We start from the raw sequence: 17763 nt of genomic DNA, 5'->3' as shown, positions 1-17763 counted from the left end.
GTGAAAAAGTAGTCGCCGACGTCGCTTCCGGAACGTTCTAAAGCCCCCACCTGCTAGAACAATCTCTCAGATATTTTTCTCGGCTCGATTCCCGGCCTTCCCTCTGCGCCGCCATCGTCGCCCTTTTCTGGACCTCCCTTATATATACACGACGATGAACGCCCGCGTTGCCTTCGTTGCTTGTTTCGTTGGGCGTGATGATGGGCGAGGAGGAGTGGGGGGAAGACATGGAGGGTGGTCAGAGCTCGCGGTCTTATTACGGCGTCCTCGGCGTCGCTCCCGGCTCTTCTTTGGAGGAGATAAGGCGCGCCTATCGCAAGCTCGCTATGGTAAGTCCACAAGAACGAACTCGATTGGCGAAGAAAGATGGGAAATTTCGGAGCTGGGTTGCGCCTAAATGTGCTGCAGCTGATTGAAGTATCGAGCTTTTTTTCTGGGTGGATGAACCATGTCGAAATCTAATGCTTCCTGGGCGTTTCGTTTCGGTGCAGCAATGGCATCCCGACCGGTGGACGAGGAACCCGTCTCTGTTGGGCGAGGCCAAGCGCAAATTTCAGCAGATTCAGGAAGCCTACGAAGGTAAATTATCTGCTTTCCCCTGTTTTTCTTTTCCCCGTTGCCTTTTCAAGTATGAAGAGGGGGCGTTTTCACCCTTCTCTGATTTCTCTCGTTTTGATGGAACAGTATTGTCAGACCAGAGGAAGAGGACATTATACGATGCGGGGTTGTACGATCCGAATGACGAAGCAGATGAGGTAAGCCATCTAGGGAGCTAACCAAGTCGGTCCATTTGTCAGATCAAGTCTCTTGCCTGGAAAGAGGGTGCTGAATCTGTTGCTTGTCGTTGTTTCAGGGGTTCTGTGACTTTCTGCAAGAGATGGTGTCTCTCATGGGACAGGCCAGCAGAGAGGTATGATGCGTTCACATGATTTCTTTCTCGCTTCTTTTCCATTTCAGTAGCTTTAAGCTCTGTTTAGCCATGGTCGGAGATGTTTGCACAAAGCTTCTTTTTTGGTTTCCGAAGCTTTAAACTCTGTTTAGCCATGGTCGGAGATGTTTGCACAAAGTTCCTTTTTTGGTCTGCGATTTCTACTTTGTTCATGAAATCATGCTTTGAGATAACGATGTCTTTGATAAGAGGCGATGCGCACATGTTCTTATTTCTAGTTCTCGAAAGCAGAAAAAGGCTGAGAAATGTGTAATCTCTGTCTCCGTGTGGAGGGCAAAGGGTTTTCAAGCTACACATGTCTTGTCTAATATTTGCCACATTAGAGTTATAATTAGTAGGCTCTTGTTCAAGATCCCCGTGTGGTTTTTTTAAAGTCTCTTCGTGCCTAATGGGGGTGTTTTTCCTTATCTGAAATGTAACTCAGGACAAACAATATAGCATGGAAGATTTGCAAACGATGTTCATGGAGATGGCGGAGGGGTTCGATTTTGGGCCTTGGTCACCTGAAGCTATGATCTTTGAGGACCACAAGAGCTCAAAGAGAGCACGGTGCGAATTAGACTTGATGCCGGACACATCGCATTCGCGCGTATCAGGGTTCGGGATGTACGAAACAAGCAGTCGTTATTGCCATTGAGACTTACTTTAGTACGCGCGGGGAGGAAAAAGAGGGAAACATCAAAAGAGATTTTCCAGTGAAGAGCTCATGGCCGCATTCGATGCGACGACTGGTATCAAACGCCTGGGAATGGCAAACGTGAGCAGTTGTTGCTTGTATTTGCTGTGCGGATCGCCCCAACCCTCTTGTTGCACAAAGTATTGGAATGGCCTCTGTCATGTTTGTTCGATTGAGAGGAGGCATGTTATGTACAGCAGTAGTTCACATTCGAAATTGCTCTCATGAAATATTGAATGGGAAGTGTGTTTGTACTTGATCTTTGTTTATCAGGCGGTTGGCTTCGTTCTTGATTTTTTGACTTGGGAATTCTATCGGGAACAAGCTGAGATCATGTAGAAATCCCAGATCCGAGTATTGAAATCGGATAAGTGTCCGGTTTCTCCTATCGAGTTGTTAATTGCTCTCTGCATCTATTTTGTCTCCTGGTTGCTGCATATGGGCGGCGGTGGCCCTGGTGTGGGCCTCCGGACCACAGTTGGCGAGTGGTGGTGACTCTTTGTTCTTATCAAAGAGAAGTGGAATTTGGGATTAAGTTTTTTTTTTTTTTTTTGGGTCTGATAATTTGGGATTAAGTTACAACGTGGAAAGATGAGGTGCGCCTTTAAATTATTTTGGTACATGACATATCATGACATGAAATTTCCTTTTCGACCATCCCACATGTTGGACGGACTTACAAAATCAGTTTACTAATTATAGGAATGTCATGTTACCAGTGTGTCAATAATTCTTGTCAATAATTCTTGTCAAGTGCCTAATCGGTAGCATTGAAACTTAAAAACTTGCTCATAATATATGCCAAAATATATTTTAGGGTTACTTATAATAATTTTTCTTCTAAAAGAACTCACTGAAAATATATTTTGAGTTAGAGGTGCGGTATCACTTTAAGATTTCGATTCAGACTTCTCGGGCAGCAACTTGCAATTTCTTGAGCATCAGCAAAAGTGAAGATGCGTAAAAAAATTATTGCGGAGAAGACATTTGTAGCATTTGACCATTCCTCAAGCAGAGTCAAAAACACAAAGGAGTTAAACATTTTCTGACGACCTTTTCACTACACGCAGCTAGATCTAGATTCTCCTTAAGCACCGAGTCGACAAGAAACAACAAAATCATCGATGCCACGAGGGATGCTGGATATACATTGGCCCACGAACCTGTGCAAGTTATCGTAATCGAACCACATGTGTTGGACACCGTGTCCATGGCCGGTGGCCTTATTACCAAGCTCAATCTCCAGACTGGGCAGGCCTTGCTATTGTGGAGGAGGCCATCCTCTGGACCAGCCCACTTTGTCCCTATTCTAACCCACTAGAATTGCTTTACCGCCGCCGGCGGGCGCAGCATGGTCGCACGGGCTAGTTTTCCCCAAATATGATGTCGGGAGATTGCAATTTCGACTTCTCATTTCTGATGAGGCCCAAACAGATGCAACCGAGTCGTGTTCATAATCTTTTGATGTTAATTGACAAAAGGAAGTTTTGGACCATCAAAATTCGAATTCCATACGCCATGGACAAAGAAAGTTATGCGACTTTTATACTATTTCAACCAAAAGAAAATGAGAACTTTCTCGGTTCTCCGTAATCGACATCGATAGAGATAGATCGTTTCTAGAGAATAAATTCTATAAGGGGGACAATTATAAGTGGAGAGAGACTCCAATCATAAAGGGAAATAGCGAGAAGAGACGGTCAGTCATAACAACCTCTTTTGATAATAGTACAAGAGTCTCACATCTACTACAAAATATTCGATTTGGACACAGATGTTGACCCGCGTAGGAAAAAAAAGAAACGAATAAGAAGCACAATCACTGCCCACAAAGTCTCGATCCTAGAGAGACGTATACCCCGATCGCGACCTATGTCAATAGGCTCGAAGCCCCTCGGCAATTCATCAACGCCCCGACGTGGAAGACACGATAGGCATGTTCCTCACCCCCGTTTACTACCCAATGAGACGATTGGTAGTTTGGTACAAGGCAAGGAAGTTCCAATAGAAACGTTCGGTCTAGTTAAGTGAAACTTCACAAGTCCTGAAGCTGACTTGAATTAAAAGCAGTGGAGAGAGAGAGAGAGAGAGAGAGAGGGGGGGGCATGGAAAGAACGTGCCTTTTAAGAAAGAAAATGGACGGTCTCCTTTCTCTCTATCCCACAACTAATCTCATCTTCCAACTCGCTCATCCACGTCCACTCCTTCCTAACTTTTCTTGTCCCCTTCACATTTCCTAGAAACGTCCACTTTCACCCAACTTTTCTTTCCAATTTCCAAGTTTTTGAACTGACCCTCTTTCTCGGTTCCCATTAATTTCGCATTGATGGCTACCTCATGGCTCCACCTCTGTAGTCAGTACGCCTATGGAATAGAATTACCAAATCATACCTCTACATAATATATAAATAAATCACCTGCATCAAGCATTTTCAGCCTATTCCCCCCAATTAGCTGTCAGATTCATGAATTATATCCGAATTTTGGGTGATTTTACCTAATTTTGGGTTATCTCATAGTTGTATTAGAACTTCTTGAACTGAAATTGTGATTACTCTAGGCTTAAGATAACCATTTACCTCCATTTTTAAAGAGCTTGTTAAGACGGGTTTCTTTATTTTTATGCAACATGTATGTGTAACTTTGATCTAGCGAATTCAATGCGATATATAGTGATACAAATTTTTTTATCATTGTTTCAAGGCATCAAGCACATAACCTTGCCATTCGAATCGGGTAACTTTGTCCATTCAATAGGTCACATTGGCGGTGTATTAATCTTTACCCTTTTCCTTCATAGAGAGATCACAATTGACGAGAAAATTTCCAAAACTAGTTAGGAATAATCTCATTCTATAGAAAGAAAGGAACAGATCAAAGATAGGGAAAAAAAAAAAAGCTAGCTAATGGCGAAAAAGAAGAGAATATTATCCTTCAAGAAGGATCGAGAAATAAAGATACAAGTAAAAGATGGTAAGGCGATGTTGGACCAGGAGCTCGTATATACATTATTGAAAAAGATTCGATAGTCCACGAAAGCGACCGACTTTTATGAATGTTTTCTTAGCCTCAGCCTGCCAGATAATGAGCATAGGATTCTCTTGACATACACATCATCTGCGACTTAAAACATAGATTAAGCCGAGAAATAAAGACAACGACGTATGTTGGACTATTCCGGAAAATTGAAAGATTCATGCAAGTTTCCTGCAGAATTCGATCAACATTTGACTCTAACCTACCATCAGACATCACTTTGAAAAATGCCAGTGAAGTGATGACACAGGGCGCAAATCAAGTCGTGTAAACGACTGCAACGTGACAAGCTATTAGAAACCTAGGGTTTCTCCATGGAAAAAGAAGGATTACATGATTGTGTCCTCGTTCGATTATGCAGAAGATCATACATCACGAGTGAAATAGTACAAATTAGCTTTGCAATGTTTCTCTTGATCTTGAGCCTTAACATAGATGACCGGCCACACCCCCTCCCCCGGGGGGAAAGAAATGGCCATGTGAATTGATTGATTAGAGCATAATTTGATGTAAAGGGAAATATTTCATGGCGATCATGGGCTGTCCATGAATAACTTAGTATAAAAGGCATAGCTTTTATGAGCATATGCATTTTTAAAAAGTAAGAACAAGATTCCTTCATCAAGATTTTGTTCATGCAACAACCTGTACCAGTACCATATTGCGTGCTGAATTGCTTATGAGTGAAGTTTGAAGGAAATCCCTAGGTTTTACAAGCTTTTCCTATAGTGAAGAAATTAAAGATTATAGGTACCTACCGAAGATGGGAATTCATCATTGCATGGAGAAAGTGCTATACACGAGGGAACGGTGGACCGATCTAGTCATATGTTTGTAACACAATCTCTTAAATCTAGATAATTAATGTTTCAGTAGGAAATAAGCTCCCTTCTAATTATTTATTTTCCTTTCAAAAAATAAAGAGAATGAGAGGCTCAACTGGTAGCATCAATCGACCATGGAAAGTGGCATCAGATTGCATGATCCATTAACTACGGGCTGAAATCAATAAACAAAGCAGATGATCCATAAACCAAGTACAATCATTGGAAGAACCTATTCTACCCAATACGTGCCAATACGAAAATTCACCATTAAAATAAAAGATTATAGCATCATCAAAGTGGGGGGCCCCCCAATTCATGGACCATTCACATGCCCTCTCCATTGCCTTATCGGACAAGGTAAGGCCTCACCACCCTCCCCCCCTTTCCCTACAAAGTCTCGGGTAAGAACGCGTCTCGTTCACTCCTAGTCCTCTTTGCCTTCTATGTCACTCCCCCAAAAAGCCTGTCGTCCTTTGAATTTTCTTGCCCTTTCCATGCACCTAATAACGTCACCCTAAGCAAGGTCCGATCCTTCATCAATCCCACGAGAAGTTCCAGTTCTCTAGATTCACCCTTTTAGTTTCTCTCTCTGATCGGATCACAAGATTTCCAGACAAGTTCATCGATGGCTAATTTGGGTCTCCTGTTGGTCCTAGTTCTGGCCGTTGCGATCCCGACTAGTGGATTGACTTCGCGGAAGCTCGACGACACCCCTGCCCTCGGATCCCAGAATTGCAACCCCTGCACTCAGTCGCCTCCGCCGCCGCCCCCGCCCATCCCTTGCCCACCACCGCCGCCGCCCCCACCCACCCCTTGCCCACCGCCCCCCACAAGAAGCCTCCTCCATGCTCATACTGCCCCCTGTCGCCGCCGCCACCGTCGGGCTATATATACATCACGGGCCCACCCGGAAGTTTGTACCCTATCGACCAAGGCTTCAACGGTGCCGGCCGGAGCTTCGCTGCCGGCGCGCCACTCGTGGTTGTATTGGGGCTGTTGGTTCTTCTGGCTCTTTGGTGAACCAAATAGGACGGTCTTCTATCTATCTTCTTACCTCTTTCTTTCCTCGACTTTAACGACAAGAGAAGATCAAGCATAAGGTGGGCCGGAATACTTTTAGGGACAACCTGGTATGGCTCAGATGATCTCCAAGGACGGAAGGCGATCTGACGAAGAAAATTTTTGTACTTTTTAATGGGAAGTGAGTACGCTAGGCTGGGACATATGCTCCTTTTTAACCTTTAGATTCCTGCTCATTCTTCTTCTTCTTCTTTATCCTCTTGTCGTGTTCTCTCCCTGTACTCGCTCCATCATCCAATTGTTCAATAATTCGGTCATTCCGATATATCTCTATATAAATCAAGAAATATCATTTCGCCGAAATCGATTTCTCTTCGATACGTCAACAGTGAATTCTTCACGATTTTTCCAGGGCACTGTATGATTCTTACTTGTTATAACCCGAGCTCTGTTTCTTGGTCAGCGTCGGTGCTAATGCTCTGCTTATTTCGTATAATTATTGACTTATCTTTTATTTTTATTCTTCTAAAATGATATGGGTCGTCGAGAAGCTTGCACTTCCACTGACGTCTCGATTTAAATACGTTGTTTTCAGTGGAGTCCCACCGTTAGTTGGTTGATGTGCTTTAATGGAGCAATTTCATGTCTACTAGTGGCTGGCGCTATCACCACTATTGATTATAATAATTAAGGTGGGTGTTATATTATTTTCGGATGCATGGGGATGTTTATTGAGGACGGCCGTCGTGATATTACCCACAAAAAAAAAAAAAAAAAAAATAGCCTCGGTTTATAGGAATTTATAATTTGCATGCGGAAGTTTCGCTGGAGCGAATGATTCTCATTCATTGTATGGGTTGAGTGGTTGGCAGTTTTAGTTCGAATCCCTCTTTTGATCACCAAAATCCTTGAATAGGTTCGAGCTCAATTTGAGTTTTCTCAGAGTTGACTACTTAATTATAGAAAAATAGAGACTTGAAGATGGTATATCGGAAGTCCAAAATAATATTAATCGTTGTACACAGAATCTCGAATTTCCCTTTTCAAATTAAGTCGTTGATGAATTATCGTCCCGTTGCATCATAACGGTTATGTCAAAAGGCGACAAATTGATTCGATTGACGTATAATCGTATCACACGAATAAAATAAATAAGTTATGACATTTTTGAAAAACGTCATAATTTCAGGAGTTTTGAAAAATTTCGATACGGATTGAAAATATCTCAAATCAAACAAAGTTGAAGCACTTTTTATGCAAACTCCAGCATTTTAATCAAACCCAAAATTGACAGGCCAACCACAGCATCTGTTCCCTTCCAGCATATGCATGACATGTATGTGCACCAAGGAATGGAGCCAAATTTCCATATTTCCCTTTTGTCCTTTTCCTCTTCTTCTTTTTTGATCTCATGGCAAAGAATATGAAAAGGAGAGAGAGAAAGTAGGCTTTAAGAATCCCCAAATGCGCACTGAATGAAGAAAGCACATGGGTATGGCATCCACGAAGCCAACCGAGCAGGTGGGGGAAGCTGGGGGGGGAAGTCACCAGCCGTTCGATCCGATTCGACGTGTCAGACGTTATCACTGACTCTACTCTTTCATGCGTCAGGTTCAGATGTTCGTTCGTTCAGTACACGAGATCAACCTTGGTTTCACCAAACCTTTAGCCGCCAGTGGGCCCCCCTCGCCACCTCGTGGGCGCTCGCCGTTGGAATCGGCCACGCGCGGTGGGGCCAATTTCTACCGACGACGGAGGGGATAGGTCTTGGGTCGATTTCGGTGGCTCTTTTGTCTTGGCTCTCTTCATGCGATGCGACGCCGTTTGTCGGTGGGTGATCTTTGGGTACGCCTTTACTTTACATGTGTTCTTCTACCTTTTCGTATCTTGTACTTTTGGACGGATACTTAATATAGAAGTGGGTCCCGCGGAGGATGTTGAGAGGAATTGAGGTTAGTGGTGATGGTTAGGGCATTGATGATGTTAGGTAGATGTCTGTTTGTTGAGTTATTCATTTCATTGTGATGATATTAGGTAGACGTCTGTTTGTTGAGTTATTTATACATCTTTTGTGTATTTGCGTCTCTCTAGTGTTTTTTTTCTAAACGATCTTTTCATTTCCTTCTTGAGTGCTACACAACTATGTTGGTACGAGAGCTACAAGCCTTTGCCGTCCATTACACGCTGTCTACCGTCTCGCTCACAAGCTCTGTAGGACTCTTGGAGTCTTCACTGTGGACTTGCGAGCTCTAGTCATTGCCTATCTCTCTACTATACGAGAGATACTATGTTGGCCGACACAGGTAGGGAAAATCCCCATTGCGATTGCCTCATTCTGACGTAAGAAGAGCTTGTAAGTGGCTAAGGATTCCTTCTCTCAACAAAAGAAGAAGAAGACACAAGCTCACTCTTATAGAAAACAAGCTTTCTATAGGAAAATATATAAAAATGTCTTAAATATATTGTAATTGTTAATTTAGTACTAAACATTTTTTGGGCCAATTAAGTCTTAAATCTTTTATACTTGTGTCAAGTCAGTTCATCCATCCAAAATTAGTCGATTAGTGTTGGCCATCCTACATGGCACCATTAATTTTAATATGGATAATGTTTAATAATATTTAATATTTTCTTTTCCTTTTTTTATCTTTACTTCCTTCATCCTTTAGCAAGTCATTGCCATTGACTAGCTAGAGGTAGGGCGGGCAAGAGCCTAGCCACGAGTTAGCCAAGTTTCACCAGTCAGCCTTGTCGGCCAAAGGCTACGAAAGGAACCTCACCCAAGCTCCATGTTGGATTGGCAAGGGTTGAGTCTCACCAACCTTTAACAAGGGCTTGACCTTGCCGATGGCTAGGTGAGGCACAACCTCGCCCATGGCCCTTGCCAACCTAGCGGGTGGCTTGGGCAAGGCCACCCTTGTCAAATGCGCCTCACCCAGCTATGGCCAAGCTTCCTCAAGGTTGGCAAGACCTAACTAGCCTCGCTTCTAGCTGATCATCAACTAATGACCAATTGCTGGAAGAAGAAAGTGAAAAAAAAAAAAAGAATACATAAATAAATAATCAAAAAATTATTATAATATTGTTAAAAATTATTCACGTCGACATTGTGGTGCTACGTAGGACAACCGGCATCCATGTCGATGTCAATCAAAGACCACCCAAAATTAACCAAACGGACTGAATTTGCACAAATATAAAAAAACTTATGACTCAATTGGGGGAAAAAGGGAGGAAGGTATAGAATTAAATTAGCATAATTGTAATGGGTTTAGAACTTTTTTTTTGTGATTTTTCTCTACTGTGTGGACAAAACCTTACTCATGTATTTATATAAGATTCTACTTCTAGACATTGATTATTTTTTGTGTATTCTCCATAGTGCATTATTAAAAAGTCATAACGTCGGTGCCCAATGCCACCACAATTTTCCACTGATTGACTAATGATGAGTATGCATACAGCATCTTGGGCAGTCAAATATAAAATGCATTATGGTAGTGCTGAAATTTTGTCCAAGACGACTCGTGTTTAAAAATTTCACGTCATCCTCACATGAAATTGGACCAGCTGAAGTGCGTAAATCATATAAAAATACCTGGAAAAAGACCCCCAGAGTCTTCTTTGTGCCTTCTTTTCGGCTTTTTCTCGACTTTATCATAATATATATTTGTATGTACACATTGGCTAAGAAGGAAGGAACCGAGAGTATCTTTCCATATGTTTTTATTTTGTCGTCAAACTGACGGCAATAGAACGCAACAGCCTGTAAAAGCAAAAATCGAAAAGAGGCGCTTATAAAGGCGAAAAGGGAAAGTAATCTAGAAAGCGATACTATGCTCAAAGGCCACTTTCTGTAGCACTAATAAGTGGACTAGAAAGTTTTGAAAAAAGGGTTCAAGATGCTCCAAGGGAAGAGAGGTTTCAGTGTTTAAACTAATCAAGAAGACAAATGTAATTTAAAGGAATAATTATCCTTCTAAACATTTCTTTATGCCAATTTAATTTTAAATTTTAAAAAAATTTACCAATTTAATTATAAACTTATTATTTGGATATTTTGCCAGAATTACTAAATTAATAAATCGTCAAAGATTTATAATTAAATTAACATGAAGAAAAGTTTAGAACTAAATTAACCCCTATATAATATATTTATGACTTTTTAGATAATTTTTCTCCATTATTCGATTCATAGTCATCATTTAGATGGTCAAATAGCGAATATTTCCCGCAACAGATAATAAAGTTCATATAGATAAGGTGAATTAAACAGCTTTTAAAATCCAGACCTTTCCATTTCCATATATGTACATAAATATAAATTACCGCATAGCACGCCATTAGAGTCCTTGATTCCCCTGCTAAAGCAGATAATACTAGAAAGAACGTGATGATTTATGGTAAAGCTCCTTTTCTTCCAACCAATGAGGCCGCGACACGCAGCCACCATTCATCTTCGCTCGACTCGACCTTATCGAACTTTCCAGCTGTGGGGCGCCCTCATTTTCTTCGTATTGCGTGAGCAACCCGTTTCTCTTTTCGGGATCGAGTCAATACTTCCAAAGTCAGCAACGAGTTTTGTACACTTTCTTCCAGTTCCCTCCACTTGTTTCCGTCCATCATTTCGTCATCCACGTGGTGCTTCCTTCGTTTTCTAGCTCCATCAGCTCCGGACAAATCTCAAAACCCTTTGGAAATTATTTCATTCAATCTCGTCCTTCCGATCGCTCGGCAAACATCACATGGAAGATCGAATCGACGACGTAAGGGGCACGGATGTTCCTCAATGATTTGATCGAAACATCATGGTTTGAATAAGATGGGAGACGAGTCTTGTTCTCATTGGTAGACCCGTGCTTTTCTAGTTAGATGTTACAGACATAATTGGCCACCAGATATGACCTGAGGAAGCAGGTGCAAGTGCCATGCACATGCGATCCCGAGGGCCCAAGATGCCAACCCGCTTTTCGTTGGAGGATGGCAATTAGTCGACTCTGTGGGGGCGGGTTTGGTCGAACGTTCAAGGGCCGTTGCGGGGAAAATGTGGTGAGAGAGTTCAGTGGTCTTAATAGAAATAAAGAAAAGGGCAAAGAAGATAAGAAATCGAGAAGTTAATCAAGCCGACCATCATGGTCGAAGGCAACCTTCCCCGTATTCGGTTGTTGGGGAATAATTAAATGTTTGATTCTAACATCCTCAGTGACGATTACGTGCTCTCCATATTTCCCCTGTTTTCTCCTCGCGACAAGACCCTTGTAAAGATGACGTTGGGACTAAACTAACTATGTTATTGAGAGTTTAAGCAACGAAGCTGGAAAACCCTATTTACGAAAAAGGGTCCACCAAAACTTCCCTCCTCGGGGTTAATAGAATTCGAACTGCTTTGTAACTAATAAATTTTATTCATGTGACATAATCTGAATATATTATTGTTGAACTCGATATATTGTGTGGAATTCTAGACATGGCTCGGCTCGGCCGGGCTCAGCTCGGATGCAACTGATGAGGCTCGGCTCGGGGCAACTGATGAGGCCCACCTCGAGCTGGACCCCCAGAACTAGAGCATGCTAGACCGGTGAGTTTCAATTGGCGCTGTTGAGAACGCCCTACGCCGGAACCCTAGAACTGGAACATTTCAGACTGGTGAGTTTCAATTAGCGCTGTCGAGGCGGCCCCGAGTTGGAGCCCTAGAACTAGAACATGCCGAACTGGTGAGTTTCAATGAGCGCGAGGGCAAAGACGGTGCGACCACTTTGATCAACCAAGAGAGGGGTCCAGTTGTGTAGGAGCTAAAACTTGGTTTTCAAGGCATTATGAGTTCCTTTGGCTTACGTGAACTATGACAAAACCCACGAAATCAAGTCTCCCGAAAAAGTCAGGCCCTCGCTTAATTACTCAACCACCAACTCCTTCCCTCCCTCTCGAAGTTCTCTGCCATCCTCTCTCCTCCTCCTCCCTCTCATCGCCATCCTCACTCATGGCCACAAAAGCGACCAAGCTCGTCTCCACCCTCTTCTTGGTCTCCGTCTTCTCGCAATTAGCCGGAAGAGCGAGGTCCGACGAGCCGTGCGCCTATCCGTGCTACCCGCCCCCACTGGCACCGGGACTCCGGTCACTCCAGTGACGACCACGCCGCCTTCTCAGACAGGGAATTCGCCTCCCAATTACTTCCCGCCGCCGGGAGGGTATTTGCCGTTCGTCCCTCCGCCACCCTACGGTGACGGTTTCTACGTTCCACCGCCGCCCGACCCCATCTTGCCTTACTTCCCGTTCTACTACCGGAAGCCCCTACATCAGACGGAGTCGTCAGCAGCGCCTTTCCGAGAATCAATGGTCATGATTGTGGAGACTGGCCTCTTGTTTTTGTTGTACTTAATGCTGAGCTAAGTTAAGAGTGATGGAGTTGTCTTTCAGTTTTATTCCCTGAGGTAAATTATTGTGAGATGAGATTTATGTAGGTGTCTACTACTGAAATGAATTACAATGCTGGCCAGAAAGTTTAGAGTGATCTTCCGCCATTTATTTATTTTTATGTTTTTTGAAGAGAGAATCTATCGAAATGGTGATGCGAAAGGAGGTGAACGAAGAACATTCTCAGAGAAACATAAGTTCAGATACGTAGGTACCTTCACACGGACGACACTGACAAGAGCAGCAAAATCTCAAGCTCGACGGAATTCATGATTTCTAGTAGTTTTTGTTCATATCCATCTGATTAAACTGAAGATGCTAAACAAAAGGAGATTTTGCGCTCTGGTTTAGGGGACAACGATGAAACTCTGTTTTTTGGTCAGCAGGAGAGATCCATAATTTGAATGCACTAAACCCGCTCCTGATACCCGGAAAACCAATCAAATTCCTAAGAAAACGATGAACTTGCAACTGGATTTAATTCACGGATCTTTAATCATTTTCTTGCGCTGCAACCGAGGTTAACTCCCTTCCCTGCGCTGGGGAAGCAACGAGTCGAGGTTTAACTTTTTTCTCACAACTTACACCGTCAGTTCGTCGAGAAAACCGTGTAACGCTCGAAGGAGATAAAGGAATCGGATCGCCATCAACACCAGCTTGATGGATTTCAAGGCTATTCGAAAGGGTTTCTGATAGTTGCTTTCTTCGACTGCATTGTTCGAAACAGAGGATACCCTGCTCCAGGCATCGATTTCCCTTGAGGTGTTTGATCATATGCGTTGGTAGGCGGACTGTCCCGCACGACGGACTGTTAAGCGCGTTCAAGAGTATGGGGTTTGGAAAGACTGAATTTGACCTGCGACAAAGAAACTCGTTCGATCCCCATCCCTCCCCCCAAGTACCGTTGTCGATCCTTTCGACTATGCTTCAAAAGTCTAGACATGACCTCAGTATGTATACTTGTAGCATATTATGTAAGTGTGGACATTATGTAAAAAAATGTGCCTTAATGCAGAATTTGTGGTGATTCACAGAAAATTAATGCCAAAAAATTACCGCTTGTTTCTCTTAGGATAATTAGTCAATGAAAAATATTTTCATTTCCAAGCAACAATTTATGTCTAAATATTTTCGTAGAAGATGAAAATAATTTTCTGTCAATTCATTTTTATAAGCTATATAAGTGATTTCGGCAAAACAAATGGAGCTTGCGAAACCCTAGATTCTCTCCTCTCCCTCCCATCTTCAAGCAGACACCTTCTTCAACCCCCATGGAGAAGAAGAGGGTTTGAGTTATTTCTCCCCTCCCCTCACTTTTCCCCTTTTCCCTCTTTTCCTTTTTGATGGTTTTGGTTCTCTCTTTCCTCCTATTTTGACAAACTTTTCTCTTGCAATCTAGTCTAGATCCAAAGGCTTCTCCTTCTCGTTTTGAAGAGGTTTCCACCCTTACTTAATCTAGATTTGGGGTTTTTGCACATATGATTTCGAAGTTTCGATTCATTCATTATCATTGTTGTACAAGTTTAGTTTTGAAGGGGCTCGAAAAAGTTTTGTGAAGACTTCACTTCAGAGACCATAGATCTGTGCTCGTTCAACATATTTGCTTTGAGCAGCAAAGGTGTTGGGACCGCCTAACCTTAGTGCGCACCATCAAAAAGCAAAACTGTATTAATAGCTAGAGATGGGGGCCTTAGTGTGTGCTCATTACTGAAGACGAATTTGATGATCGACCGCCAATTTTAATTTAAAGAAGTTGCAGATATGATATTTGATTATGTGGCCACTAACCTTGTTTTGATGATTAACTTTGTTATGCGGAGCTTCTTTTTGTTTTGAAGTTGTCTAGAATTTGTCTTAATTTGCAGTTGGACTGCACTGTTTCTCTTTTGTATTGTTGGGAAAATGAAGAAACATTATTTTGACAAAAAGAAAATGGAGCTAAGTATTAAGTGCATAACTAGGTATAAGCATACTTAGTAATTGAGGAGATAATTTTCTTAATATCATATTTGAATTTGAGAGACTATAATTAAGGATCTATACTGATGATTTCAGCTTTCTAAATATTCATACGTGAATTGAATATGAAGGTCAGTTCTTATGATATAATAACTTACGTATATATTGACATACGGAGTTTTTGAGTGGAACTTTGGGAAGACTTCAACACTAGATGGATTCCAATAACAAGGAAGCAAGCTCTTATTCATGTGGCAGGTGCAGTGAACAGAACATGCATCGCTTCTCTTAGACGTGGCCCAATTCAAGCAAAGCCCATCGAGGTTGATCAATAAAGATCTCAATTACCAGCCTTTGTAGAGGACGAACGGAAAGCTTCCAAAAAGATGAGGCTAAGTAGCAAAAGTGCATGAGATGGGCAGCCCAGCCAAGGCCTAAACCTTCCGCCAGACGACCCATATTATCTCCATGTGAAGATCCCAGATACATTGCTGGACCAAAACAGGCTTTAGAAAGTCGATTGTTGTATCCTTATTATAGCCCATCATCATGCGCCAGGTTGTGTCACAATGTGAGGAGGACTCAAATCACTCAAATCCACTTCAGCAGCGGCAACGAGTCTGCCATCAAAGATGGACTCGGCCTGTCATGCACCTGGACTGGGGGGAGGCTGTCTGGCCACGGGAAAAGGTTTGAAGATACGATCACAAATCGAACCATTCAGCTGAAAGGCCGACAGCAAGTGAAGGATGGCCAGGCCCTGGTTCCCGGGGTAGGTTTTCCCCTATTATTGAGCCTTCTCAGATTCTTGAGTTAAATTATAAAAGTATAAGGTGCCGTCATCTTTGTATTTATGTCCTATGTTTAAAAATCGGTTGTTAAATAGAACATAGCCATATGCGGCGAAGCAAGTATGAACGAATTTTCGGATCCTCCGCAATTTAGGGAGAGTCTATAAAGAATTATGTAAAAGCACTGGAACAAATGATAATGACCCATATAATAATCCGGAGCACGATTGGAGAAAGTACGTGAATCTATCACGTTGCGGTAATGACGTGTTATGATAAGAGCCACATCATCATATCACCCATGTTAGGATAACTCTCCTCTGGTCCGATTCGATATCATAATTATTATTTATCCCGCTTTTAATTAACTTTTTATATTATGCTTCCCTGTTGCGTATTTATATCGTCACCAAAAATAGCTTCTCACAGCACCTTATGGAAACAATGCATTTAGGTCGATACAGGGATGTCCCTCGTCCTTTAGTCACTTGAAAAGTCAGGGAGGTCCTGCTATTCCCTCGGTACAATGGATCGATCAAATCAATGGCTTTTCAGCAGGGAGCATCCACCTCCTTTCTCAAAAGCATCTTCAACTAATCAATGCTCATTTTCTTGGGCTCCTAGGTACTGCAATATGGCTCCGAACGCGCTACCACCATTAAAGCTTTTATGCTCTGTCTGGGAAAGGGTGCGAGACCTTGGGGAATGACAGTTTGAGCTGTTCTTGAAATTTTTGCAATAAGAGAGGTGAGGAAAAATATCAAGAAAGCGTTTTGCTTCACAACTTTCTTCACCTTGATGTCCCAAAGATATAGCGTTATTTAATTCATTTTAAAATGAGATGGCATCACTTTTATTGAGCAAGCAAGCCCCCTCGGTAGTTGTGGTTTATTTTTGCTGAGTAAGCAAGCCACCTTAGCAAGTACCCATGAATTGGCAATTTTTATAAAACCATATTTAATGGCTTTTCAAAAGTTCAGATTTTCAATTGGAAAACACAAACAAAAATTCAAGTATTTGCAGTATTTTACGGTATCATTATAAAATTTAATTTATCCTGAAATACATCAATACAGACCATCCAATTGAAAATTATTGACGATAAAAAAGCTATGTTTATTGCAATATCAATAAATAGAGTTTAAATAGATTGTATATTTTACGTGAATACGCATGTGAGATGAACACCATCCTCTTAACTCTTTTTTTTTCATGAACGTAGAAATTCTCTCTTTCTTAGTTAGGCGACATAATCGCAATGCTCCAGCAGTAAGTAGAGTTGCCCAACTAGATAATAAGAGAGAAGATGGATCTAATAAGCAGCTAAAATGCGGAATCACTTTTTTTCACGTCATTCGATGTAAGAAAATCTGTGACATGAGGGAGAGGACAGTGGCGTAAACTTCCCATTCGGGGCCAAATTGAGGAAAACGGAGAAGGCCAAGAAGATGAACCCAAAATGGCAAAGCCAAAGAGGGGGCTGAAACCAGAAGGAGCATGTGGCTCTGCTCAGGAGGATTGCTGGGAAGGGTGGGAGGATTGATTGGGAGGTGTTCAATCAGGATGATGAAAAGCAAAGAAAAGTCCTCTCCCTCTCTTTTATCTTTTTATCTTCTCCCCCCTTACTTTCTTTTAGCACTTGTCTCTCTCATCTCCCAACCTCCCCAAGCACTCTTCCACACCAGTCTCGCTCATCCCCTGGTCCTATCTCTCCCGCTCCTGTCCGTGGTTCACCCTACACTGAACATGACACCTCTCTCTCTCTCTCTCTTTCTCTCTCTCTAGATCGATCGATGTATTGACGTGTGGTTTTTGTTGGCTTGTATTTATACCCATCTGAGCCGTGGCTTAAATACTACTTGGTCCTTATATCAACTTGCGGAATGTGGATGATTGCAATTCTCGGGAAAACGAAAGCTTTATGCATTACCCAAAAGTCTTGTCGACCCTAGCTATACCTTTTGAAGAATAATTGAAACCCTGATCCATCACACCAGCTGGGACGATGCGCTTCTCCCCAGGTCGAATGGTCACAAGCGTCGAGAAAAAGGTCTTGACGGTGGATGAGGTTACCTGTTGAGATTTTCCCCC

The 17763-nt window shown here is 42.3% G+C and overlaps 2 protein-coding genes and 1 long non-coding RNA gene across 3 annotated transcripts; all 3 read left to right on the top strand.

Annotated features, from left to right (window-relative positions):
- The first annotated feature begins 18 nt into the window (after positions 1 to 18).
- Positions 19 to 2033, top strand: LOC104433195 (dnaJ homolog subfamily B member 3). The gene is made up of 5 exons (XM_010045871.3): positions 19 to 329; positions 492 to 579; positions 685 to 755; positions 854 to 910; positions 1374 to 2033. Exons 1-5 carry the CDS (start codon positions 198 to 200, stop codon positions 1584 to 1586), a joined length of 561 nt encoding a protein of 186 aa, XP_010044173.2. The 5' UTR covers positions 19 to 197; the 3' UTR covers positions 1587 to 2033.
- A 4561-nt stretch (positions 2034 to 6594) lies between these two features.
- LOC108957760 lies at positions 6595 to 8683 on the top strand. The gene is made up of 2 exons (XR_005547622.1): positions 6595 to 8029; positions 8120 to 8683. It is a non-coding gene; the product is annotated as an uncharacterized LOC108957760 (long non-coding RNA).
- Positions 8684 to 12211: 3528 nt separating this feature from the next.
- Positions 12212 to 12898, top strand: LOC104435505 (submaxillary gland androgen-regulated protein 3B). The gene is made up of 2 exons (XM_010048239.2): positions 12212 to 12222; positions 12553 to 12898. The coding sequence occupies exons 1-2, from the start codon at positions 12212 to 12214 to the stop codon at positions 12896 to 12898; spliced, it is 357 nt and encodes a 118-aa protein (XP_010046541.2).
- The last annotated feature ends 4865 nt before the right edge of the window (positions 12899 to 17763 follow it).

Source organism: Eucalyptus grandis, chromosome 2, assembly GCF_016545825.1.
Source record: "Eucalyptus grandis isolate ANBG69807.140 chromosome 2, ASM1654582v1, whole genome shotgun sequence".
Classification (NCBI taxonomy): domain Eukaryota; kingdom Viridiplantae; phylum Streptophyta; class Magnoliopsida; order Myrtales; family Myrtaceae; genus Eucalyptus; species Eucalyptus grandis.
Note: the sequence above shows the minus strand (reverse complement) of the source record. Positions and strands in the feature narration are given on the sequence as shown.

What these genes read in the sequence shown, in the direction of transcription:
- LOC104433195 (XM_010045871.3), top strand. Translation starts at nt 198, where the DNA reads ATGATGGGCGAGGAGGAGTGGGGGGAAGACATGGAGGGTGGTCAGAGC. An exon ending in CCTATCGCAAGCTCGCTATG is followed by an intron (nt 330 to 491) that starts GTAAGTCCACAA and finishes GTTTCGGTGCAG; the next exon opens with CAATGGCATCCCGACCGGTG. An exon ending in CGAATGACGAAGCAGATGAG is followed by an intron (nt 756 to 853) that starts GTAAGCCATCTA and finishes TCGTTGTTTCAG; the next exon opens with GGGTTCTGTGACTTTCTGCA.